This window comes from Alternaria ventricosa (assembly GCF_023758065.1).
Source record: "Alternaria ventricosa strain BMP 2768 chromosome Unknown scaffold_12, whole genome shotgun sequence".
Classification (NCBI taxonomy): domain Eukaryota; kingdom Fungi; phylum Ascomycota; class Dothideomycetes; order Pleosporales; family Pleosporaceae; genus Alternaria; species Alternaria ventricosa.
Window position 1 is genome coordinate 43,140 of NW_026055692.1, and position 23,999 is coordinate 67,138.

General features: G+C 52.3%; 10 protein-coding genes across 10 annotated transcripts; 4 read left to right on the forward strand and 6 right to left on the reverse strand.

Moving 5' to 3' along the window:
* Nucleotides 1-225: 225 nt before the first annotated feature.
* On the reverse strand, nucleotides 226-1,665 carry J4E93_006898 (uncharacterized protein; the record flags this gene model as incomplete). The annotated part of the gene is made up of 1 exon (XM_049344808.1): nucleotides 226-1,665. The coding sequence occupies one exon, from the start codon at nucleotides 1,663-1,665 to the stop codon at nucleotides 226-228; it is 1,440 nt and encodes a 479-aa protein (XP_049197733.1).
* A 1,280-nt stretch (nucleotides 1,666-2,945) lies between these two features.
* J4E93_006899 (uncharacterized protein) lies at nucleotides 2,946-4,914 on the reverse strand (the record flags this gene model as incomplete). The annotated part of the gene is made up of 2 exons (XM_049344809.1): nucleotides 2,946-4,770; nucleotides 4,862-4,914. 2 exons carry the CDS (start codon nucleotides 4,912-4,914, stop codon nucleotides 2,946-2,948), a joined length of 1,878 nt encoding a protein of 625 aa, XP_049197734.1.
* A 692-nt stretch (nucleotides 4,915-5,606) lies between these two features.
* Nucleotides 5,607-6,312, forward strand: J4E93_006900 (uncharacterized protein; the record flags this gene model as incomplete). The annotated part of the gene is made up of 2 exons (XM_049344810.1): nucleotides 5,607-5,768; nucleotides 5,821-6,312. The coding sequence occupies 2 exons, from the start codon at nucleotides 5,607-5,609 to the stop codon at nucleotides 6,310-6,312; spliced, it is 654 nt and encodes a 217-aa protein (XP_049197735.1).
* Nucleotides 6,313-6,611: 299 nt separating this feature from the next.
* On the reverse strand, nucleotides 6,612-8,509 carry J4E93_006901 (uncharacterized protein; the record flags this gene model as incomplete). Its single annotated transcript, XM_049344811.1, has 3 exons — nucleotides 6,612-6,906; nucleotides 6,967-7,805; nucleotides 7,871-8,509. 3 exons carry the CDS (start codon nucleotides 8,507-8,509, stop codon nucleotides 6,612-6,614), a joined length of 1,773 nt encoding a protein of 590 aa, XP_049197736.1.
* Nucleotides 8,510-9,755: 1,246 nt separating this feature from the next.
* Nucleotides 9,756-10,115, forward strand: J4E93_006902 (uncharacterized protein; the record flags this gene model as incomplete). The annotated part of the gene is made up of 1 exon (XM_049344812.1): nucleotides 9,756-10,115. The coding sequence occupies one exon, from the start codon at nucleotides 9,756-9,758 to the stop codon at nucleotides 10,113-10,115; it is 360 nt and encodes a 119-aa protein (XP_049197737.1).
* Nucleotides 10,116-11,231: 1,116 nt separating this feature from the next.
* On the reverse strand, nucleotides 11,232-12,311 carry J4E93_006903 (uncharacterized protein; the record flags this gene model as incomplete). The annotated part of the gene is made up of 1 exon (XM_049344813.1): nucleotides 11,232-12,311. One exon carries the CDS (start codon nucleotides 12,309-12,311, stop codon nucleotides 11,232-11,234), a length of 1,080 nt encoding a protein of 359 aa, XP_049197738.1.
* A 1,786-nt stretch (nucleotides 12,312-14,097) lies between these two features.
* Nucleotides 14,098-15,258, forward strand: J4E93_006904 (uncharacterized protein; the record flags this gene model as incomplete). The annotated part of the gene is made up of 1 exon (XM_049344814.1): nucleotides 14,098-15,258. One exon carries the CDS (start codon nucleotides 14,098-14,100, stop codon nucleotides 15,256-15,258), a length of 1,161 nt encoding a protein of 386 aa, XP_049197739.1.
* A 751-nt stretch (nucleotides 15,259-16,009) lies between these two features.
* On the forward strand, nucleotides 16,010-17,173 carry J4E93_006905 (uncharacterized protein; the record flags this gene model as incomplete). Its single annotated transcript, XM_049344815.1, has 1 exon — nucleotides 16,010-17,173. One exon carries the CDS (start codon nucleotides 16,010-16,012, stop codon nucleotides 17,171-17,173), a length of 1,164 nt encoding a protein of 387 aa, XP_049197740.1.
* Nucleotides 17,174-18,595: 1,422 nt separating this feature from the next.
* J4E93_006906 (uncharacterized protein) lies at nucleotides 18,596-19,126 on the reverse strand (the record flags this gene model as incomplete). The annotated part of the gene is made up of 1 exon (XM_049344816.1): nucleotides 18,596-19,126. The coding sequence occupies one exon, from the start codon at nucleotides 19,124-19,126 to the stop codon at nucleotides 18,596-18,598; it is 531 nt and encodes a 176-aa protein (XP_049197741.1).
* Nucleotides 19,127-22,568: 3,442 nt separating this feature from the next.
* Nucleotides 22,569-23,387, reverse strand: J4E93_006907 (uncharacterized protein; the record flags this gene model as incomplete). The annotated part of the gene is made up of 1 exon (XM_049344817.1): nucleotides 22,569-23,387. The coding sequence occupies one exon, from the start codon at nucleotides 23,385-23,387 to the stop codon at nucleotides 22,569-22,571; it is 819 nt and encodes a 272-aa protein (XP_049197742.1).
* Nucleotides 23,388-23,999: the final 612 nt, after the last annotated feature.

The window sequence follows — 23,999 nt, forward strand, 5'->3', positions numbered from 1 at the left end:
AGTGGGCAGGTGGTTCAGAACAATATAAAATTACTACAAGTGCTACAACGGCCGTCGGAAAGAATCATCATCTGTCATCAAACCTCGTATACTCGTCAACGCCGTTCGCTCTAGGAACACTTCCTCTGAGCCGCTCATGCTACCGCATCCCCACATTATACATGTCTGAAACGCCATAACACCCTTCTTGCAATCGGACTCTCGCTACGCACTCAAGCAACTTAATTAGTCAAGGCCGGCGGCGATCGCGGCAAGTGCCCAGTCCATGAAACCGGCGTTGGTGTCAAGGATATTGGTGTTGAACTCGGGCAGAGTGGGGTAGAAGTTGGTGCTGTATCCGAACTCCATGGTGAAGCCGTGGATCTTGTTCGCGCCAGACTTGGCGTATGTGCGGCTAGCAGCGTAGTCGTCCGAGGCACCGGATGTGGCGTACAGACCGACGGACTGCATAGATGTGTAGTCACGGCCACCGACTGCTCGCATCGCAGCCGCCGTCTTGGCAGCAACGTTCTTGATGTTTGTCGCATCAGCCGAGGGAATGTACTCCTTGTACGTGGAGTCGCCGAGACGACCTCTCTTTCCGTCATACGCGCTGTTGAGGAAGTTCATGGTGGTGCTAGTGCTCTGGAGCTCATCGTCACCCCAGTTGTACAGGATGTCGCCGGTAGCGGAGTGGATGTCCATGAACCACCTGATCTTCGGGAATGAGTCGTAGATGCTGACGTGGTTCTTGGTCTCAGACTCTGATGCAGCAGCTGAACCGTAAAAGGCCTCGGAGCTCGGCGAGGTGGAAGCAGGGGATGTGGAGGGGTCGAAGTACTTCTTGAAATTCCAGAGGAAATCAAAGTTGCGGTTGATGTCTACACCGACGGAGGCGCCGCTGGTGCCAGATCGCGTGTTGCGGTTCTTACGCCATAATGATCCGGAAGACTGGTCGTATGCGACACCGTCTGGGTTGACGAGCGGGAAGAAGACGATACCGGCAGCAAGGACGCTCTTGACTTGAGCATTTGTGTATGACTTGCTACCGTACTTCAGACCGCTTCCAGCCTTGTTCGCGGCGAGGAGATCTGAAATCCAGTAGATGAGCTGATCAGGGCCTCCGCGTTCGCGTGCGTGCATTCCAGCGGATAGATAAAGGCGGTACTTGGACTTGTCTGTGCCGGCGCCAACGTATCCGGCGGTTTGGGTAGCGCCATTGAATGTCTTGTATGGCAGAGTGACGGTGCTGATACCGTATCCGTTGACGAGTCCTTTGATGGCAGAGTTGATCTCGGTGGGGTTCATGATGCTGCTCATGGTCGATCCCGTAGCCTTGGTGCCAAGACCAGACGGTGTGACAGAACCGCCCGACCAACGGTCGCCAGTGCCGATCGGTGCAGTGGCAGCCCTCTTGCTGAGGTCACGACGGTGTAGGCTGATCTCTGCATGGTTCTCGTACTCTTTGGAGAGGTACGCGATTTGGTCCTCGGTCAACAGGGCGTGGAGCTCGAAATGGCCTTCTTTCGATGGCACCGCCTTAGGCCTGCAGCCGAGATCGTATGTGCCATTGTTGACGATGTCGAGAAAGTGTGCTGGAGAAGGTGCGTTGAAATGAACAGGCAGAAGGCTACCGAGTACGGTAGTGCTCTGGAGTATCAGAGCGGCGGCAAGAGCGTACTTCATCTTGGGTCTGCTTGAGGCGAAGAATATGGGTAACGTTAGAATGAAGTTGCCGGTGCTCTTCAGTATGTCGTGAAACAACGTTGTTTTTATACATTCCTTCCATTTTGGTGTAACGATCGACCTTCTCCTAATGGCCGGCAGGTGATACTCTAGCATAAACGTGTCGGAGGTGCCATGGTGTCGCCTGCCGCTGATTGGTCGACTTCGCGAATTACGCCGGGCGCTAACTTGATCTCCTTCTGCTTTCGTCCTGTCTCCGCTGAAACTCCAGATGCACCTGCCCGGGAGGATCAAGTAGATCCAGAGATGCATGGGCAATGAGAGGAGCTGCCCTGGGTGATGTGCAGCACTAGATAAGATAGATTAACTGGCCCTGAAAAGCAAGCCCTTTGGGGCAAAGTTTAAAGCTGGCTGGCCGGACGCTATCGTGAAGCGGTGATTTCCATCTGGGCATTCCAGGGGAAGCAGGTGGCAGGTCCAGACGGCTTCACCGAGGATGCGTGCTGGCCATGGAAGTGACCGCTGTGTGGTTATCCTGGGTTGCGACACACTGGGTGGCGTCGGTAAGTGACGGGTGTGCGCTCGCACAAAACAACCACGATAATCGCGCCATCGTCGGAGTCGGGACACTGATCGCTGAGAAAGGCTGCAACTCACAAACGTGTGACTTGCGGATACTCAAGCCTCGGTGGTGGCAGGCGAAAGATGCGGGTACCCGCCGCCAAGCGGGCCACGTGCCTGAGCCTAAGCAAGGGCAAATTGTCCGGCCGCTAAGCACGTCACCGTCACGCCAAACAGCTCAACATGCTACCTACCTAGGTACAGGCGACACACGAGATGCGTGACAAGCTCGCCCTCTGCTAATACCGGTCGATTGATGAAGAACGACGTACGACACGCCTGTGATCCTGCTATGCTTTTTACGCGTGTTGGCAAAAAGCAGCTCTGCTGGGAACAATCACACTTTCGCCACCGTATCATGCTTCAAGGATCGAAGATTGCACCATAACCCGGAAACCCCCGCCTCTTCATGTCGAACACGATCTCGTGTGGAATTGCTTGTTGCTGATGACCAGCACAGCCTCTGCGTTATCCTCACGCCACTCACACGTACATCTGTCACAGATCAGACCGCATCAATCATGGGAGTAAGCGAATGGCGGTGATCAAGCAACGATGCGACTTCAATACATACGCGACCAACACGCGACTCGGGAGGATTAGCTGACGCGAAGCCGCTCATCAATTCAGCTATACCCAGGTAGCTAATCAGATCCTTTCTAGGTGCCGTTGGCCGGCTGGTGATACTCCACGCCATCGATCGTCGTGGTCAACGTTCCGTTTGCTTCGAGTATGTTCTTCATTACATCGATCCTCAATTGAAACCCGTCCGGGCCAGTCCTCTTGCTTCCAGTGGCAGATCCCTTCTGCGAGATGTCAGAGTACCAATCAAGTTTCTGGTCCCACACATTCGGAGTCGAGACCGTCAGCTCAACGTCCTCCCAGCCGTCGATGACATGCTCGCCGTCATCGGAAAAGTTGGTGTAGTTGGCAGCGACACGCTTGATGGAGTCTGCTCGTGAAGGTGCCGTGTCTCCGATGAGCTTCACTTTCGCAAACCCAGAGATCTTGCCATGGAGTGTATAGTTGCCTGGCTTTAGTGTAAGCTGCGAAGGGATTTTGGCTCCTGATGAGAACGGCGTCGCCCACGGTATGCGACGAGGCACATTATAAACTGGGACTGGACGCGCAGGCTTGCGATTGACCATGTGAGCGAGCATTACACGGTACTCACGCTCACCTGGCGCAGTAGAGATTGGACACTGCAGCGGATTAGTGCCACCACATGCTGGCGATGTAACGATGGCCTGCCAGTACACAATACGCGTGCTGTCCAAAGAGAAAGCCGGGTCCGCTCGGCCGTTCCAGTTCGGATCGTCAAAGCCTCCTTCGCTACCATCGCCTTCCCCGTTGACCTGCTGCCCGTAGTACGACTCACAATCCCCATAACGATCTATTAAGATTGGTTGGAAGAAGCGACGTGGTCCATTGTTGCGTGTAGATGCGGCTACAGCAACGGCAACAATGTCGATGAGAGGCGGAATACCACGCATACCCGACATCCACATCTGTCGTTCGCTGGCACGTGTATCCTGAGTGACGAACCACTGGTCATCAGCAGAGAAGGCAATAGGATCGGCGTAATCAGGGTGACTGGTCAGACGGCGAACAACCCCAGTCTCGATGTGAACCGCATACAGATCGATATTTGTCGACTCTGTCGGCGCACCAATGTAGAGTATCTCGTCACCGGAACCACTGAAGCCCCGTAGTTCGCCAATTATGATTGAGTCGGGGTGAAGCTTCAGCTCCTCACCATCCGCCGTTATGAAAGCTCCACGCTTTGGATCAACAAGCAAGTCGACATCAACCAGGTCATAGCGAGGCGCACCAGGGCCCGACCCTGAGGGTCTCGCATTGAACTCCAGACGCCCGAAGTAGGAATATTGCCCAGCGTCGTTGGTGAACGAACTCCAACCAATATGGACATCGTCAGGGTGCATACGCAGCTCACGCGGACTGCCACCCGACCAGTGGATTGGATAGATGTGGATTTTGTCAGGCGTACATTCGTCGCTAGCCAACTGCTTCCCGTTGCAGTCGAGGATGTTGTGGCCCCAGATTGCTTTGTCGCCGCTTCTGAAGACATGTGGATAGTCCCGTTGTGGATCCAGTTCTCTTGCGTTCTCAACCGGTACCCCACACGTTAGGCACTTCCACGTGTCGCCGTTGCTGAAGGTTGAGCTATCAGCTTTGATGAGGATTAACTGAATTCCATCGTAGATGCTCGCCGGGTCGGGAGCCGCGGGAGCTCCAACGAAGGTTACCGTGACGATGACGTTCCTGCCGTCCGGAGTGAAGTCTCCAGCTTGAAACTTCTCAGTGAGCTCTCTCGCAATGCACCCGGTCTGATTTGGACATGCGCCAGGGTCTTGGCTTGGAGAAACTGGAGGTAAAGGTAGTTCGACGATGTCGATTTTTTCGGGCTTTGGAGGCTTCGGAATGTATAGCGGGGTGTTGAGAACAGCTTGTTGGTTGTTGTTCCTGGCTGGAAGATCGTGATTGGTTTGATGCGACGGGGCCAGGCTTGCGCCTAGGGCAGCTGCACCTGTGTACAAGTGCAGCAATGACATACTGTAAGCGGTAGTCTTGATCATGGTAACGGCTTAGGTACTTTGAATGCATCATGGCGGGTCATGCAGCAGTTGTTTTATAGATGATGCAGAGTGAAGCTTGCGGTAGCGCAGCTCAATACGCCAGATACGCGATACGCGTATTGTGAGCTTTGACCCCCGCCACCTCATTATAGGCCACGCGTGCCTAGCTGGCCTCCGACCGCAACATCACGCCATGCAGAAACGGATCTGAAGAAGTGCTCGGGCGTCTACTTTTACACAAAACAAAGAGTTCTAGGTTATTTCAAGGCGATGGAGCCCTCTGGATCATCCGCAGAGAGCTGCGCAGAACGATGAAGCTACCGTATCCGGAGCTTCAGTAGAGGAAACTCGAGGGGAAGAAGGTCGAGAAGGTAAAGCTGGGCATGGATTCTCGTTAGTCTTGAAGCTTTCGCAACGAGAAGTAGCACCACTGCATAGTCTGTGAGTGAGACCGGCGAGGACGAAGACGGGCACTTCACTGTAAAGAATCCATTTCGTTCTTCTCAAACCTTGTTGGATGATCGTTGACGAGGCGTCAAATTTTCTATCACCCCAGAACAAAGTAAAGGCAAGTCGGCTGTTGATGGCGCCACTGTTGCGACTACCTATGCCTCTCTAAAGCCTCATCTCCCCGCCAGTCTCTCACCCAACCACCTACACTACACACTTCTCAACATCTCTTCTATCCAAATTCTCCCAGAAACTGCCATTAAAATCTGAAAGATGGCCCAACTTCCCGTTCCTCAGCAGCTCTTCCTCCAGAAGCTCATCAACGATGCAGGTATGCAGCTGGATATGGAGCTCATGACCGGACTGCCTGTCACTGTCGAAGCTCCTTTGAAGCGGTGGCTGATACTCATCGCGAACAACGCTAGTAATCTCAGCGTAAGCATTCAAGGTCTTACTTCTTTTACGATTTGCTGATTCTCTTCACTAGTTTGACGCCTGGCAAGGTTATCGTCACGAACACGCGGAGCTCTTCTTCACAGGCTTCACCGATCAGCTTGTGGCCTCAGGTCATTTAGAGCTTGACGAAAGCCCGGTTCCGGTCGCAGCTGTAGCCTCAATAGCTCAGCCTCCAGCTCCTGGACCTTCGGCTTCTTCGGTCTCAGCTATCGGAGCCAGAACACCTCGACAAGACAGCCATGAGGAAGAAGAACGTATCAAGGTAGATGAGAGTATGAACCGGGAGATGTTGGAAACTGAGGGAGATCACCTATCAGAAGACGATGAAGAAGAGCAGTTAGAAGACGATGAAGAAGAGCAGTTGGAAGACGAGGAAGAGGAGCGACCGGAAGACGAAGAGGATTATCTACACAAGCGATGGCCGACACCCGAATTTTTGAAAGGAGTCACAGTCACAGAGGCGGAGGAAAGGGAGGAAATGAGACAGTACCACATCATGTCTCGGAAATTGGGTGATTACTGAATGCAAGCATGCACTTCATTCTTGATGCAGACGATCGGTATTTGATTGTAGCTAATGAAAACTTGGCGGTAGCTAGCATTCTTTCGTTGCACACTGGTCGTAGCTTAACTTAGTAAGATGATTGTTCTTATAATGGAAACATGTTTCTTCTCGATGAGTATTTACCTACAGCTGACGAAAATATGGCGATGTCCAGCCTTCTTTCCTTGCAAAATGCTCGTAGCTTGAGAATTATTCGTAGCTCAACCAAATAGAAAACTGTTGACATCATGTCAACGTTTTTCCTTTCTCCTCCCAGCTCACTCCCCATACATGCCTTCTTCCATGACTACTCGCTGCTGCTCCATAGCTGCATCCCGTTGACTAAGCTCGTGGTATGAGTATCGCGAGTTTGCCGTAGTGATATCCAGCTTGCCTTCTGCCTCAAACTTGCGAAATAGCTGAACCACGCGTGACAGTGTCTGAGCACAGGCCAGGAATTCCCTGTGCATGTCTCTCGGCTGGGCTACACGAACAACCGATATAGCGTGACCAACGATCTGTAGGCCTCGAATCACCACTGCGTTGTGGCATTTCCTGCCGTTGGTGCAGAAACTAGAGGGTTCATGTTAGCCTAACCACCACATGTCGAACCAGGTTTGGACAAAAACTTACGACTCGACGAAACGCTCTACCATAATCTGTAGCTGTCGCAACTCTGGAATCAGGTCGCTTATGGAAGACAGACCGGGGATTTTGATCACAATAGGAACTGGGCCGAGAGCTCCAAGCTCGATGATTGCATTGAGCTTCTGCATGCAAGCGGCGTAGTGTTCGTTGTAGAGCGCATTACCTGCGCAATAAAAGCTCAGGATATTATCAACTCCAATGAACGGTGACCTCAGAAGGCCGAGCTGATCAGCTTGACCAAGCGTGTCTGCATATTGGTCTGGCTGGGCAGCGCAGATCGCACTCATGACTTTGAGACTTGGCAAGTCTGCCAGCTTGAAAATGGCCGTCCGTGAAGCTTCCTCCTCGGGACCCAAAGCATCATGTCCTTTCCCCTTGGAATTCCAGTTGATAGCAAAGCTACTGACATCGTTGGGAGACGTGTATGGCCTGAGCCTCAAATCATCGTCCGTACCGGCTTTAGGCCGCAGTACTCTTGCTTCCAGGAATGCGACTAGGAAACTGTCGACTTCGCTGTCGCGCATAGTCTCCAAAGGAGACGCACGCCTTCGGTAGTGGTCCAAATAAGCTGCTGCGTAAGCTACCGTAGAGCTGTTTGCTTTCGAAGTAAGCTCTCGTAAGGATGCCAGCTTAGCTGCCCAAAGCTCCTCGGTGTCGGTTCGTTGGTTCCAGGTAAGCTGAGACGTGTTCTGAGCTGCGCTGCCGCGTTCTGGCAAAAGCTTCTTCACCCATGCGATAGCAACATCTCTCGTCGCATGGTTCAGTACAAACCATTCGATCTCCGTCTTGGTCAGCTTATACATCTCGTACAGCGTCAACACGTCCTATGATGGGAAGTAGTTAGCACAAGTTGGAAGATCTATGTCTGTAAATACGCCATTATGCTTACCCTGATATCTTTCCATCGGGACCGGGCCATATCTTCAGCCTCAGCTGCACTTGCGTTTGGAAACCAAACGATATCCTGCTGGCGTACCAGCATTCCTGAGCGCGCCTGGTAGAGGGGCCTGTCATCTTTCGATATCGACATGTAGACAGGGTCCATGATATCGCCCTCCTCAGCTTCCTTCTCTTTGTCCCCGCGCTTCTTGGCCATGTAACCAACTTGGATGCCGATAAGCGCGGCCGTCCTGCGAAGCTTTTGCTCTAGCCACTGAACTGGTACTACAACGACTTCTTCTTGCTCTGCTTGGGCGGCAGCCAGCTCTTGCCACATGGAGCGCAGATCATGGCCGCGCAGTGTGGCGTTCATTGTTGTAGCTCTGGGCCTATAGTCGAAGTTTTTGGCGTCGTACATGGTCGCTATAGCTTCCCAAACATCTTCCAAACGCGCGATATGGTCGGCGAGTGCAGCGTTAGATCCGCCGTCCCTGCCCGAGCTCTTCGACCATTCCCCCCAAAAGTCTTGCGCTTGTTGAATTGCGATCAAGTGTGCATCGACGGTGTCGTTGGCTACGCCAGATCCGTACTGCCAGTCTTCACCCTTGGCTGGGATACCCGGGGGTCCAGGGCGCATCTTGACGTCCATATAGCAAATTGGTTTCCAGTAATTCGGCGTAGAAGGTGCGTATGTGTAAGTTGGTGAGAGGCTGGCGAAGAGATTTTGGGAGCAGCAACAACAATGCCAAGACATGCAAACGGCAGTCACTTCGACTCACCTTCACCCGTCGCGATCTTTCTTTTTTAGGCATACCTCTAACGGCGGAAGCGCCTTGAGTTCTTCCTCACCTTGCTAAGATACTCGCGCCTAGCAGCGATGATTGAATTCTATCCCTCTCGGTCCCTTCACCTCGACCGACTACCTAGGTACCATCGGAAGATTAAAAGCGTCAGATGATGTCAATTCGTGTCTTATGTCTAGAACTTTCGACATTTCGCCAGAGCAAAACCGTCGATGAAGGAAACTGAGATGCGTATGACCGTCGGTGTAGGTTGGGATGCCATACCTCGGTGTAGTGTTGATGGGGTAGGCGATAGCTGGAGCTGGAGAGTCCGCCTCTATGACCACAAACTTGACGGTCATCAACTCACAAAGTGGGATATATAGGCCGAATCCATTGCTAGCACATATAGCAAGCTCCCTTTCATGGACCTTTGACCTCTGGGTTTAACTTGGACATAGAGTCACGCTTCAACAACATCAACTGTTGGCGCACTTCATAAGTCGCCTTATTACCGTGAGCTACGGAGTCGCTGTAGCTCGTTTATTGACACGGTAAGCGTCGTTGCTTTGTCTTCAAAGCATGCGCGGGTGGCCTTGGATGTTGGTGTTCGCCGTGACTCAGAGGAGCAACGAGGCGATCCGCTGTTCCGGGCGGCGCTGCGCCCTTTTGCTGACTCCAACGTCGAAACAGTGCCGTTAATGTTCGAGGCATAGTTTCCGCGCACCAATCATAGCCCTCCGTCAAGAGCGCGTCTTAGCTCGTCTGAAACTGCGGTATTTTGAGCGGTTGGCTGTTCAGGAAATAGGTAGTCATCGCAAAACCCGCGACATGACCGCGTCAATGAATCGCAACCCAACAAAGTCTTAGATGACGAGCGCATTTCGTGACTCAGAAGTGCTGGTGAATCTCTGCACACATATAGAGGAACTCATCCCGCCCAAAGTTGCATAACAAATCGACCAGCTTAACGAGAGGCCCTTATCAACACCAACACAAAGACTTCGCTTCTCCAGACCAGGGCAGCAAACCAAAGTTCATCATCGGCTACTCCGGTTGTTGAATCTTTCTCTCAACACCAATCATCGACGCGCACGCTACCGCGTCGCCTCAATGTCTACCACCACCAATAAGGCCGAACAAGCCGTCTCTTACGCTGCCCTGATCCTCGCCGACGAAGGCATCGCCATCACCCCCGAAAAGCTGCAAGCACTACTCAAAGCTGCGAACATCGAGGACGTAGAGCCCATCTGGACCACGCTCTTCAGCAACGCTTTCAGGGACAAGAACGTCAAGGACATAATCCTCACGGCGACCACGGCCATACCAGCCGGTCGCGGGACCGCTTCCGATATTAAGGACGATGGAAAGACAACTGAAGAGGATGGAAACGACGAGAAAAACGGAGAGGAGGGTATCGATATCGATGCGGACTCGGATGATGGTTCTGCATTTGGGGATCTGTTCGGCTAGGCAACCAGTGGTGATGGGCAGAAGGCTACGCACGTACGGAGGGGAGCAACATCGTCGCTTCGGACGGGCTGGGATGAGGGCGAGAGTTTTGAGATGCTACATTAGTTGCGCAACCAACAAGAGGATCTTTCTCTCGCAAAATGTGCTACCTGCTTGATGTGCCTGACTGATCCTGACGCGCGCAAAGTGCAAGGACGTTCGGCCTGATCCGTATTCTTCAAACTGAGGTGAATGCGACCTGCTGACACTCCGATGGCTTAACGCCGCAACCTGCATACAAGCTTCGATCCTGGTCTCGAAGCACTACGACTGTAAGGGTGTAGAGTAGTCATGTCGTGTCGAAGGATTTGCGGAAGTGGCATCGTACCTTGCCAATATAGCTGTGTGCTGTGGAGAGACTTGCTAAGCTTCGAGTTTGAGGGTCAAGATGCGCGCTTCTCTCTGAAAGTCGGCAACGCGCTCAGACCTACTGCTGATCATAGATCCAGCTGATTCATGTTCCCCAATGCGAGGACATCGGAACGAGTAGTAAGTATTCAACTTGAAAGCATTTGGCAACAACCAGGAACAATGTTCGGCATGTTGTAGGTAAGTGGCCTATGCGCATCGTACGTTGTTCGGAAGAGATGCCAGTAAGTTGCGTGTTTGAACATTTATCCTAAGCCTTGCTGCAGTGCGACGTGATGTGGTTCTAGAGTCCCCGAGCTACGACCGACCGAATATTAAGCTTTTGATTGCGACAGCTCGCGACCCCTGCTCGATCTGCAGCCGTCTGAATCGGAACCCACGCCCAAGGATTTGGTGAGAACTCTCACCCCGCAGGAGCTTGCTGACAGTCAGCTCGGGTCCGTACAATTGGGACGAGGAAACCCAAAATTGACGGGCCGCTGCGGCGGCTGTAGACAGAAGGGTTTTGTAATACAATTGCGCCATGATGGGCTTGCTGGCTTTCAGGGTGGTGCTGAGCAAAAGTGTTGTGGCGCATCGAGGTAGTGCCGGCCTGTGCATAAGATGTGCACGCGATCGAGGAGCGCACTGTGAATCGCTTCGGCGCATTCCGAGACAGCAGGCTAAAGTAACTTACGACGGGTAGGTGACATCCGCAGTATTCTGATATTAAACAAATCGCACTGGGTCCCTCCTCGACCGATCAACTTTGAGATCAAATACGTCTGGTCGCTGATATCCACCAACAACATCATGATATTGTTTGCCTTCGATGCAATCGTCAAGATTCATGTCGGCATACAGGATGTCTTCTCGATCTTGCAATGCATGTACATGCTCTTTCTCCCAACCTTTATAGGTGAAGCTAGGCAATGGCGCGCCGGTAGGATCCAGGAAGAAGGTCGCGGCGCGAGGCATGGCGTGAAGGGTCTCGGCTACGACATCCGCTTGACTTGCACCCTCGATGATCGTTTTGATAGCATCTTCACCAAGATGGCCCGAGCATGCTACACCGAAGCATTTTGCTTCAAAGCAATGCGCTGCAGCACGGGTCTTGTTTGCGGCTAAGTTGTCGTAGTTTGTTCCACGCGCAGCGCTTGGACTCGACTGTTCATTGCTATCGTCGGTGGTTTGCTCGGCGGTTTGCGCTGTGTGACGCGAAGTTCTTGTCGGCCATATCGTCGGCCAAGTTGATATATGAATTTGCTCTGCTTGCGCGATCAAAGAGTACCTTGCAAGTGCGTTAGTGTTCTCGCCACAGATTAACGCGCCGATACGCCCGTATTGCGTATCAGCAACACGCAGCCCATAGCCGTCACCGCTACTCCATGTGAGCTTTTCGAAGAAAGTCGGGACCAGCTTTCGATGGTGGACTAGGACTTCGCCTTCGGTTCCAATGAAGATGTTCGAATTGTACAGGCAGCCGTTGCTGTGTCGCGACCTTTCGCTGAAGCCGATGCTCACTAGGATGTTGTTTGACCGAGCCGCTTCGCGCAACGCCTCCATTTCATCGCCATCAGCATAGATAGATTCTTGTACCATACGCTGGAACAGCGAGTGGTTTTCAGTAGGAGGCCGTAGAGAGCTCCAGATCGGAAAAGCAGAGATGTAGGTTTCTGGAAAGACCACGAGATTGGCCTTGTTAGATGCCGCTTGTCTGATGAAGGATAGAGCTTTATCTGTTGTTTTGCGTGCATTGAGAAAGACGGGTGATGCGTGGCAGGCCGCAACGCGTAAGCTGCTTGCCATGATGGAAGGCTTCCCTTGTTTGTGCTCGTGTCTGTGAGTGAAGAAAGAAGAGAGTGTTGACAGTTTGGCATTGCAACCCCGCGCCTACGGCACGATTTCCCCGCACCTCTTGGAACCACGCAACCAGTCCATGCTGCCCTCACGAGCTCTTCAGGCTCAACAGTATTCAACACCTGAGCCTGCTGCATCACTGGAGTCTCGCATGATCTCTGATCCTCGCTCGATTCCCGAAGCGGCTGTCACTACGCCAAGAGGAGGCATCGTTTCACGGACGGGTATTACACGAAAGCTTTGCCTTCACAGAGCCCCCTAATTTCGCACAATCAGAAGAGACAGTCTCATCGGTCAAGCCAAGGCTGACGTCCAGGTGAGAGGCATCGAACGCAATGCTTTGCAGGGAGCGAGCCAAGGGAGGCGGAGATCAAATCTGGGCGTGTTCGAACTCGCTCGTCTCCCAGGCGGATGGTGCAGACGCCCGTTCTTCCAGCTAGATATGTGGAGTAAAATCGATATACAGCGTTGACCTGGGATGTCCGCCGTCGGCGGATAGAGACCAGATGTGAGCAAGAACCCGTGGCCCGCTGGACGAGAGCCTTGGCCGTTACGCGCTAACCTACTAGCGTATTCAGGCTGTAAATTATCTGGGCCACTGTTCACTCCTTCATCGTTCCTCAGTATCATGTATAATCCACATACGTTTGTTCGCGCGAGAAAAAGCTCTTTCAGTAGGCGGTTAAGGGGACGTGTGACTGTGCCGACATTGGAAGACCTGCATTACAGCCCACTGAAGTACAGGCGTAGCTTCGGAGCGGCGATCCGATGCGGTAGCACCGTAGGTACAACATCAATCGCAGAGAGGAGCCAATTTCCTGAGATAAGGAGCATTTTTCAGGAAGTCCGGTATGCACATGGCTCGATGCAGCATGTGTGTACGATCGATGTTGTTACCTCGGGACAAGCACAGCAATTAGCCGCCTTGCCACAACGCCCGACTAGAGCATAGCCCGTCGTTATATCACCATCGGTGACCGATGTAAGGCTTAGAGAAGCAGCGGAATCAAGGCGCTGCTTGCTTTGTCACCAGGCTGAAAAGTTGGAAGACGTTTCAGCCTAGCTCGTGGGATAAGTGACGTTCCAGGTCCGGCAATGTGCCGAGCAACCTGGGAATCCCACGGCAGTGACCGAAGCCACCTTCCACGTTTCGAGCTGGTTCCGGTACCTCAATTTCAGGAACTGTGCAACCATTATCAATCTACTGACCAATCAAGCTACTGCGACGGCACCGATTGATGCGAAATTCCGCAGTGGGTCACCCGCGTGCCTGGACTGACAATCCTGACATGAACCACATCGGTCCGATGCAGCTTCGGTGCCCTGTGCGTCCAATTCATGCTAAACAACAACCCAGTCGCGACCGCCTCTGGAGCGCTTGGCGACACAGCGGGACGTAGTGATGCTCCACTTTAGACGTTTTGACAGGATTGTTTATCAGATGAAGGGACTTCACGGCCCTTCTCCGATGACGCAAATGGTTTTGAAACCCAAGTTGGCAAGTAGCGCCATGTAAAGTCCAGTTTGGCACAGATGGTGTGCAGGCAAGGGTTAGATGGCATGCAAGATCTTGTGCCCAGAGTGACTTGCATGCCGAGTAGGCACAGCTCTGCCCGTCCCATGTCTCCCAGGCTTGACTGAGGAGGTATAAGAGTCTTGGGATCTCCTACCAACCCATCTTTCACCCAAAGTCGATCTTTCCTGCTCTTAGATACCCCAACAGTACTCGCTCAACATGCGTTACTCACTCCTTGCTTTCGCTACTTGCGCTCTGGCAGCACGCCCTTTCCTCAACGAACCCGATACTGGTATCGACGACCAATTGGCTGGATTCGTCGCTAATGACACCCTGCCTCCTCTTAAGTCTTTGGTCGGCCTGCCAGACTTCCAATGGGTCGGCCGCCAGCACATGAACACCTCCGCCTACACATACTACCGCAACGGAGCGGCTGGCGAATGGTCATACCGCAACAACCTCGAAGTCTTCTCGCGCTACCGATTGAGGCCCCGCGTCCTCCGCGACATCACCAACATCCAGGCTTCCATGCCCACAACTATCCTCGGCCACAACTTCTCAGCACCCTTCTTCATCTCCCCATGTGCGCGCGGTGGATATGCCAACGAGGATGGTGAGCTTGGCCTCGTTAAGGGTGCCGGCGAAGGCGACATCCTCTACATGACCTCGCTCTACTCGTCCAAGAGCTTGGAAGACATCTACGCTGCTCGTCCCAACGGCTCAGAGCAAGTCTTGTTCCAACAAGTCTACCTTGACGGTGACATGAACGACACCCAGGTCCTCTTCAAGAGGATTGAGGATCTTGGTGCGAAGGCCATTGTCCTGACCGTCGACTCTCCCGGTGATGGTGTCAGGCACCGTGCTGCCCGCTACGGTGTCGGTTCCGCCGACGTTAACCTGAGTCTCCTGACTTGGGATCTGTACCAGCAGCTGTCCAACATGACCTCCCTACCCATCATCCCCAAGGGTATCCAGACCGTCGAAGACGCTCGCGAAGCTGTCAAGCAAGGTGTAAAGGCGATCTTCCTCTCCAACCACGGCGGCCGTCAAACCGACACTTCGCCGTCATCCCTAGAAGTCGCCCTAGAGATCTACAACGAGGACCCCGACATCTTCCAACAAATCGAGGTTTACGCTGATGGAGGTATCCGCTACGGTACTGACGTTCTCAAGCTCCTCTCTCTCGGTGTCAAGGCTGTCGGTCTCGGAAGGCCCTTCATGTACGCCAACATCTACGGCGCTGAGGGTGTCGCAAGGGCGACAGAGATGCTCAAGTACGAGCTCATCAACGACGCGGCGAACATTGGTGTAACCGACCTCAAGAAAATCGGCCCAGAGTTCGTGAACTGGAAGTCTCCTGCCGTAAGCTTCAGCGTATAGACGGTGACGTCACCAGTTCTTGCTGCGCAGGAGCTCCAATATTCCCTTCTCTTCATCTAGATGTATATACTTTTAGCGAAAAACTTATCAAAACTTTCTTCAACTTCAAACATGCCGTCGCGTACTGCCTTTTCCGTGAAGCCTGCTGTGTACACGTTCAGAAGAAGCACGCCTCCCCGGAGGCAAACACGCTAGTGTTTTAGCGTGTCGCGCTCCTTCCCGAGGCACAGTCTCACTTCTTCTGGTTCCATCCCAACCTCCAACGTCAGTCGCCTACAATTATCGGGTAGGGAGCGTCAGATAATGCCCAATAAATCCTCGTGGTTTGCTCAGCGACAACAAGCGCAAAGTGTCAGCGACGCCGCCATAGCCCGTTCCGGATTCGCAGGCCCATTCGGTACCTTATCGCGCGCCTTATCGGCCACGTGTAGGGCGCATCTCAAGCAGTTCCCATGAAAATGCGCTGCCTCTCTAGCCCTCCATACGCGATGACATGCTCAATTGGACATTGGTTAGGTAATGGAGAGACTCGCGCTAGACATTGAAAGGCAGGTGTACGCCGGACGCGACAGCGTCTTGCACTAACAATATTTCCTCGCGCTTCATTCATGTCTTCCATAATTGGGCCTTAACCTTGACGCAGTCCTCCTCTCAAGCTCTAGAACGAACGAAGGCACCAGCACAGTATCTCGGATCTTCGCGTCTCCTGTCCCGGTCGATCCGCGCAGAACATAGCGCACTCAGCCAAGTCATGGTACATGCCACGGAGGACACGAACGCAAAGCTACAAGCTACGACAGATTCCTTGACGGAAAGCGCTGCTATCAAGAGTGGAGCGCATACTTTGTCTGAGCATGATGTAGTCCTCAGCTACCGCGGTGGCATCATCGAGAATCGACACAACGTCCACGCGGCCATTGTCGACGCATCTGGAAAACTACTATACACCGTTGGCGACTACCAAAGAATGACCCTTGCGCGATCATCTACGAAACCAATCCAGACCCTTGCGATCTTGGAAACAGGCGCTGCGGAGAGGTTCGATTACGATGACGCAGATGTAGCGCTCATGTGTGCTTCGCATAGTAGTGAACCTCGACATATCGAACGAGCACAAGCAATGCTCAAGAAGACGGGAGAGGAAGAGGAGGTCCTTACGTGTGGTGGACACCCAGCTCAGAACGCTGCTGTCAATCGCGCGTGGATCAAAGAAGATTTTACACCGACTGCTATCTACAACAATTGCTCCGGAAAACACGTCGGTATGGTAGCAGGTGCGGTGTGTCTGGATGTGACAACTCACGACTACTACTTACATGAGCATCCCATGCAGCAGCGCGTGTATCGAGCTGTTGAAGATGTAAGCGGACTCACGAAGAAAGAGGTGCTATGGACTGTCGACGGATGCAACCTCCCTACGCCGGCGATGCCTCTTCCGAACCTCGCGCTCATGTTTGCAAGGATTGCGGATGCCGCTGACCTTTCCGACGGTCCCTCGAAAGAGACACTCGATCAGAGAACACGACATCTAGCTCGGATCCACAAGTGCATGGCCAGCTATCCCGGACTGGTGGCTGGCGAAGATCGCTTCGACACAGCGCTCATGACGCCTTATACCGGACAAGTCGTTGGCAAAATCGGAGCAGATGCCTGTTATGCAGTAGCAGTTCGTGCTTCACCCGACGCTGATCTGGCTGGAATGAATCATGGGGCTGTCGGAATCGCTGTCAAGGTTGAAGACGGCAACCTTGATGTTTTGTATGCTGCCGTCATCGAGATACTGGAACAACTGAACATCGGTTCAAGCGAAGTGAGGCAGTCGTTGGACGGTTGGAGATATCCAAAGATTGTCAATACTGCAGGTGTCGTCACGGGCGGCTACGAGCATTGCTTCAAAGTACGAAGTGTGGTGTAGTAATAATCTTACAAAACAGTATCGACGCATATATTACCAATCCTCTATAGCCCTCTAAACCGAGCTGCCGCAACATACCGCCCATACAGACCGAGACAATGTGTTGACAACCCTTTTGGGTATCAGGGATTGGGAGGCGTAGAAAGGAAACATCCCATCAGGCCCGCGGTGAAAGGTATCAGAATCTTAAGAAGTTCATCCAACCTCATACTCAAAGGAGCAAAGCTAGCCATCTTCAAGAGTATGGAACCCACTTCTTTGCAGAACACGATGAGCGTCATGCCATCTCTCACCCATGTACGAACATCTCGGCACGTCTCCAAGTACGGTCTTTGCCCTTTCCTTTTCTCCAGTGGAAGCTTTTCGAAGCCGGCCAATATGCTGGGCCCATCGCCCGAGAGTCCGGTTCTCCTACGAAACTCGACGAGTGCTCTCATGCATACTAGCCATCTGTCCAGAGCCCTTTTACACTTTTCGTACTCACTGTCCAGCGCATTTTTGAGCTTTTCGGAGTTTTGCGCAGCTATACTGTTGATGCGCTCCATAGTGTTCTGCATGTGTGCGATCTCATGGCGTCCAGCGTCCTGTGATTCGAGAAGAACAAGTAGCTGGATTCCCAGCTCTCTGCGATCAAGAAGCGGCTGGTTTGCCATCGAGCCCAGACTTTGAATGGCATTCTCATTCCTGACTTGATCGTGGACTATCGCTGGCGTTACAGGACGGAGGGTTGTCTGAGGTTGTTTCGTACGGCGCGAGCTCGATACTGGTTGTATCATAGTTGGCGCCTTCTTCGCGTTGAGTCGTACAGTCCGTGCGGCTGTGTTCTTTATCCCTACCAGTTCACTTCGCTGCGGCTTCCTCTTCACCGTTCTTGTGGTTTTGGAACTCCCGGGCTTCCTTGGGGATACCACAACCGCTACGCGTTTGGTAATGGATCGTTGTGCAGGAGTTTGAACTTGATCTTGAAATACTCCTGATGATTGCAGTTGACGTCGGAGAACAGTATCGACTTGTTCTGTCGGTTTGGTTTTCCCTGAAGTGCCAGCCCAATAGTCAAAGTCCAATTCATCGATATCGTCATTTGATGACAATCTGGTATTACAAGGAGGCTCGTCGCGATTCCCGCGGACTGCTGCCACGAAGCTCGAAGGTCTCGTAGACGCTTTCCCCAATTCCTCAGTCTCATCATTTGATGACAAGTTGGGACTGCTAGGGGTTTCATCGCGATTCACGCGGACTGCTGCCACAAAGCTCGACGGTCTCCGTGACGCCTTAACGCGTGCTTTGTAAGGGTTCTTTTTCCCCCCGGCTTCGACTTTTCGACAGGCGCGCTGGACGATCCACGCAGATACTTGCAATCGTATTCTATGTCGTGTTGTTTTAGTCCCTCGTGCTTGAGGATCATATTGTCTGTGGACTAACTTACTTGTCTTGGTCACTTCGATCTCCGTAGATCAGATGCCTTGGATACGTGCTCTCTGCAATCTTGGTACGAGTCTTGACTTTCGAAGACTTCTGGACTCTGAAGGTCTCTTTGGATTTGGACTTCTCGCTGAGTCTCTTCGGAGTATCGACGCGCGTGACGAAAGGCTCTTCAATGCCATTGTTCCAGACCTGATGGCCAAACTTATTTACACAATCTCTTGAGATTTCTTCCAGACAGATGCGCCGATCTCGGAGAGCATCGCGCATAGCGTTTCTTGTCTTGTATTGCGTCGCAATAGACTCGACAATAGGCTTCGTTGAATCCCAGAAGCGTTGAACTTCAGGTACTGATTTGAAGTCTGGCTTGCCGCACTTCCTAGCATCCTTTGCTAGATTGATTAGCCCAAGACGTGACAGATATACAACAGCGTGTATTCCCCCCTTGGTACATTCCTCGATCAAGCTCAGGGAATCATCACCTGGTGGCATAACCCCAGGATCAGTGAGTTCTGTTTTCGTTAGCTTCATGATTCAATCAATAGCTTCCTTTTTCGAGGATACATAGCAGACATTGTGCGAACCTTCGAAGTAGAATCAAGGTCGTAGAGACTACGGGCGTTGATGGCGTCTGAAAGTGATTGCTTCGATGTGATGGATACGGTAAACGCAATACAGAGGCTACCAGACAGTGACGGGGTTGGTCTCCAGTGCCGTGCTGTGAGGCTTTCCAGGTGGTATGCAGAGAGAGCATCCTCATGCTTTGCTTATAAAAAAGACAGCAACTTCTACACGCCAGAGTATCTTCCGCACGCAGAAAGATGATGACTACGGCAGCCAAGCGCAGGACTATTTCGCCGAATCACCGGAAGGATTCATACCTGGCTAAGAACCTACTCCTCACATACTATGACTCATCTCCCTGGTCGTTTCCAGGAATAAAGGTACGCTTTGCCAGAACAGCTGCAGTAATTCTACCAGTGAAAAAGCTCGGATCACACTCGCAGCTCCTCATCTGAGGATGTAATTTCGGGGAACGTCGTCTCGTGCCAGATTGTGTACACGATCGGCGACGAAGGACCTTCATAGCTCTCCACGAAGTCAACTCATTGGCTGAAATGATGTTGAGATGATGTTGAGCTGCACGACGTCTCAGTACGTTAGGCAACAGGCCAAGATCTGGTCTGAGAGCGTCCCTCGCGGCATTCGAGCGGAGCGGAGATTACGTCCTATCGACTCCAGATTCCCTGTTGTTCTCTAACGGGAGCGGTGCTCGTTCCCCAGCGAATCATTGCTGATCACCCACTGCCTTATCAGACGGGTGTAGCAAAGCCGTGGCGGCGGGCCGTGCGTTCGGGATCCCATAGGCTGTAAGTCAGCCATATCTTGAAGGGAATCATACGTATTTTGTGGGAAATAAGCGGAAGCAAAGCTTGGCCACACTAATGTTTCAGAGATTGCGTCACAGCAAGAACTTATCGCTCTCAATGAGTCCGCCTGGCATCGGAAATAAAGAGCTGCCCAGACTGACGTTGCGGATGACACTTACGCAGCGTAGGCAACGGCCCTGACGAGGCCGAACCTCTGGGGAAAGAAAAGCAAAGGAAGGTAAACGGCGTGATTCAACGGGTGGCTGCAATAGTGCTCATGCGTAGACTGATGGTTTTTGGCTTGTCGAGCCGAGACTGCATGGCACGTGACCATGCAGGTATGAGTCCGAATCACCCGTCAGCGAGTGATCGACACTGAGAGAAAGCGTTGAGTACAGTTATCGGTGAAGCCTTGGGGATTTTGCGCCGCTTCTACTCCCTGGGAGCGTGCACGCACCTGCACTGCATGCTAACTAGTGGCTAATACACGAACACTGACGCTAACTCGATTTAGGTCTAGAAGCAACCGCGCCGCATTGCTACCAGCATCTTAATCCTGCCGGTGAAGGACCTGGCAGTAACTAGCGACCCCTTACGCCCCTTTCTTGCGGCGGAACGCACCGCGAACGTTCCCATTCAGTCGGTGGCGCACGCCACAGGGGCCGGGAAGAAATTAGGAGTCCAGGAGCCGCACTACCTGGTCTATGGCGTGCCTTAGCCGACGTTCCGACAGCTGTAGATCAAGGCAGGGGTCGTCTGTTCCGATCCCTATTGAAGATCGGCCCGGGGGACAGTTCGGACGTCTGTCAAAGTGCAGTGTCGACTCGATCGAGTAGAAAGAATAGGTTGAGAATATCCAGTTGCTTCCGTAACGCCATTAACGGGTCTTCTTCCAACGAAGAAGCAGATCAACAAACTCCTGACCCTTGTGTAACCTACAATAATAGAGATGGAACATGCGCGAAAGCCCTAATTGAATCCTACACCCAGAAAAGTCAATATGCTGATCTATTCAGTCCCCGGAGACTGATCTCACGATGCGTTCTTTGTATAAACAACAGAACGCATGCCATATAGAAGAGTTCGGTTTCTTGGTAAGGACGATCCCGAATTCTCACGCATGCACGCTGAAGGATCCAGCAAGACACGAGCGTTTTGATGCTGCGAGGAATACGTTAGCTAGCTCTCAGACCCATTGTTACAATACTGACTTGACGCGATCTTGATCGTCTTCGTACAAGAGGTAATCGGGGCGAACATAGTCCTGGTTCAGTTCGTCGATGTCGTTGGCGCATGTCTTAAAGGAACTATTGTGGTTCCATAACAAGGGACCATGCTCCTTCAGGAGGGGCTCTATGCTCGCATCGAGAAAGGTAGGCTGTGAACATATCGTCTCACATAAATCTCCCACGGAGAGGTACGTGTCGACGATTTGATCCACAATCTCTTTAGTCGCTTTGTTGAGGTCGCTGGCTATGCCCTCGTATCTAGGGCGTCCTCGTTTGATTGCGCCTTTGTTACCTACAGAGGGTTGTCGGAGACCCAAAGGCTCGGTGTAATGATGAACTCGGGCTGTTTTGAAGGTAGCTTCGAGTAGTCTTCCTAATGTTTCGGGTGGTTTGAGGGTCGCCATGTGATAACCCGCATTGAGAGTCGGCATTTGGAGCCAAAGCAGGTGGCGAATGATGAAACTGGAAGGATGTCAGTCAAGATATCAGACAGTGGACGCGTTGCTTTTAGCGCACGAAAGGGTCACATCTCCCAATAAAGCACCCACGAATTCGTAAAGATCGCTTACCTGTCGGACTTTTGCGCGTCTGTACAAATAGAGAGGTGCTGGGTCGGAGATTATTTTAGGTACAAGCTGGATTATGCAACAAGAATTCAGCTTTGAGAAAGTAGATGATTTAAGTATGCAGACGAACCTTGAGCCCTCACTGTCCTCCACAGCCACTCTCAGCACGAACAGCGTGGCTCAGAGACATATGTCATCCCGGGCTTGTCTCAGTGACCATTGTTGTTCAAGCAAGACCCGGCTCGCTGCCACTGGAATGTTCTGGCTTCCCACAAAGCTTGTGACCACGCATTGTGAGTCAGACATGCCAGGTGGGCAGATGAGTTCTTGTTGGCGCCAAAAGGTCTCAGCCGAATCAGTGGGTCTCATTCGCCAACATCATTAACGACACATCGGCCGGGATCCCGGGATATCTTCTTCGCGAGGCCCTGCATGCAGTCCGGTTTCGTGTTGTGCTGTTTGGTGCAAGTCGGGTGGAGTGGAAGCCGCGAAGACGGCACCAGCCTGCAGCAATACTTAGCGCGAACGCGTGACGTCACGCACCACCGCACCCGTGGACGTCTTGGAGAAGATAGCTGAAGACAGAGCTTGAATGCCTTCGCGACCATCATCATCGAAGTTGCAAACAATGGTGTTGTGAAATTGACAATGATTGGATTGCCGTTAATCAACTACCTCCTCCCTGCTAACTTTTCGCCAAAAGTGCCCAGTCGTCCTCCAAGACGTCAATGAACGCCCGACCATCTTGTCAACGCCCAGAACAGCAAACAAACAAAAACTTTTTAGGAACGCTTTTGCGCCGTCGACCTTACTCAGAGCTGTCTAGCTTGTCTGTCATCGCCAGCAGCTCATTCTGAATGTCCGCCCCTTGCTTGACTTTGACCTTCTTCGCCTCTGGTCCAGCGCTAATCCCAGCGGCCTCAGCGTTCCGATTAGTAGTGAAACCTGCATATACTGCAGCCATGTCACCGGGAATAGGTCTAGGTCGCTTCCGCATGGCTGCTGCTGGGATGTCGAAGTACGGTGAGCCCTGGACAGCCCTGTCGGTGATGCTCAGTGGCTTGATATTACCGTCTATAGGACCAGGGACGTAGGGACTAGGCTTGAGCATAGCCGGCATGGTACCGCTGAGCGAAATTTGGGTGCTAGCCTCGATTCTCTTTGCTTGCGCTTCCTCTGCTGCTCTCTTCACTCGCCAGTCAGGGGTACATTCTGGCGAGGAGGGGCGACCACAGAACTCATATTCGGCCGTTCTGCTGCGACGAAGTGGACCCCTGGCGAATACCGTTGTAGAGTTTTCGAGATATGCTGGCCGGCCACGATTCGGCCTGCTGGCTTTGATGTTGCCCAGATTGTCAAAATCGTAAGGCCAAAATGTGCTGAGCTCCTTCGCGGTATATGTTTGGGAGTTGTAGACTGCATAGCAGGCTTTGTCGTCGAGATATACGTACCTTGGGGGCTCCCTTCTGCCATAGATAATTGGACGTGGTACCTTCCCCATGTACATCTTCCAGGTCGGATGACCGCGTACTGTAGTCTTGGAGCGTGTGACGAAGGCTTTGTTGGAGTCGCCATTACCGTCGCCATCGGTCCAAAGAATTCGCATTCGTTTTCCGTCGGAGACCATTGTATTCTCTTGGCCGGGGGTTGCTGCTGCAATGTATCCATGTTTGACCATGATGTATCCGCCTGAATGTTGTCTTACCTTACCGTCCAGAGGGGAAAGATATGCCAGGCGAATACAGGGGACTTCCCGCGGAATTGAATGATATGATAGTGATGAGTGAAAGAGAACTGTAACTATCATGAATAAGAGAGGATGGAGGAGGCGTGAGTGAAGAGAGGTGGGTTATATAGAGAGCTGCTGCTAGCGACGATGACCAGTAGCCACGTGGGATGCGAGATGTACGTTGAAGTCCACTATGGATCCACTGCCACGAGATTTAGATAAGGGAAACCTGGGTGTTGATGGAATGACGTGCGACGGCATGAGAGCCTTCAGCGAAACAGCTCATAGCTATCGCAAAGTTTCTGTGCACGAATCTACATCTTCAACGATCAGCAAGCAACAAGATTTGGTATTAGCCTGTCTTAGTGGCGCGTGTCACTTTTCGTGGAGACTCCATGCAACGACTTTGACAGATGCTCTGCAGTCGATATCGAATACTGGGGAACATCGTCCATGGTAGCAAACTGGTACTGCTCAATATGAACGTAATGAGACGACGATACTGTAAGA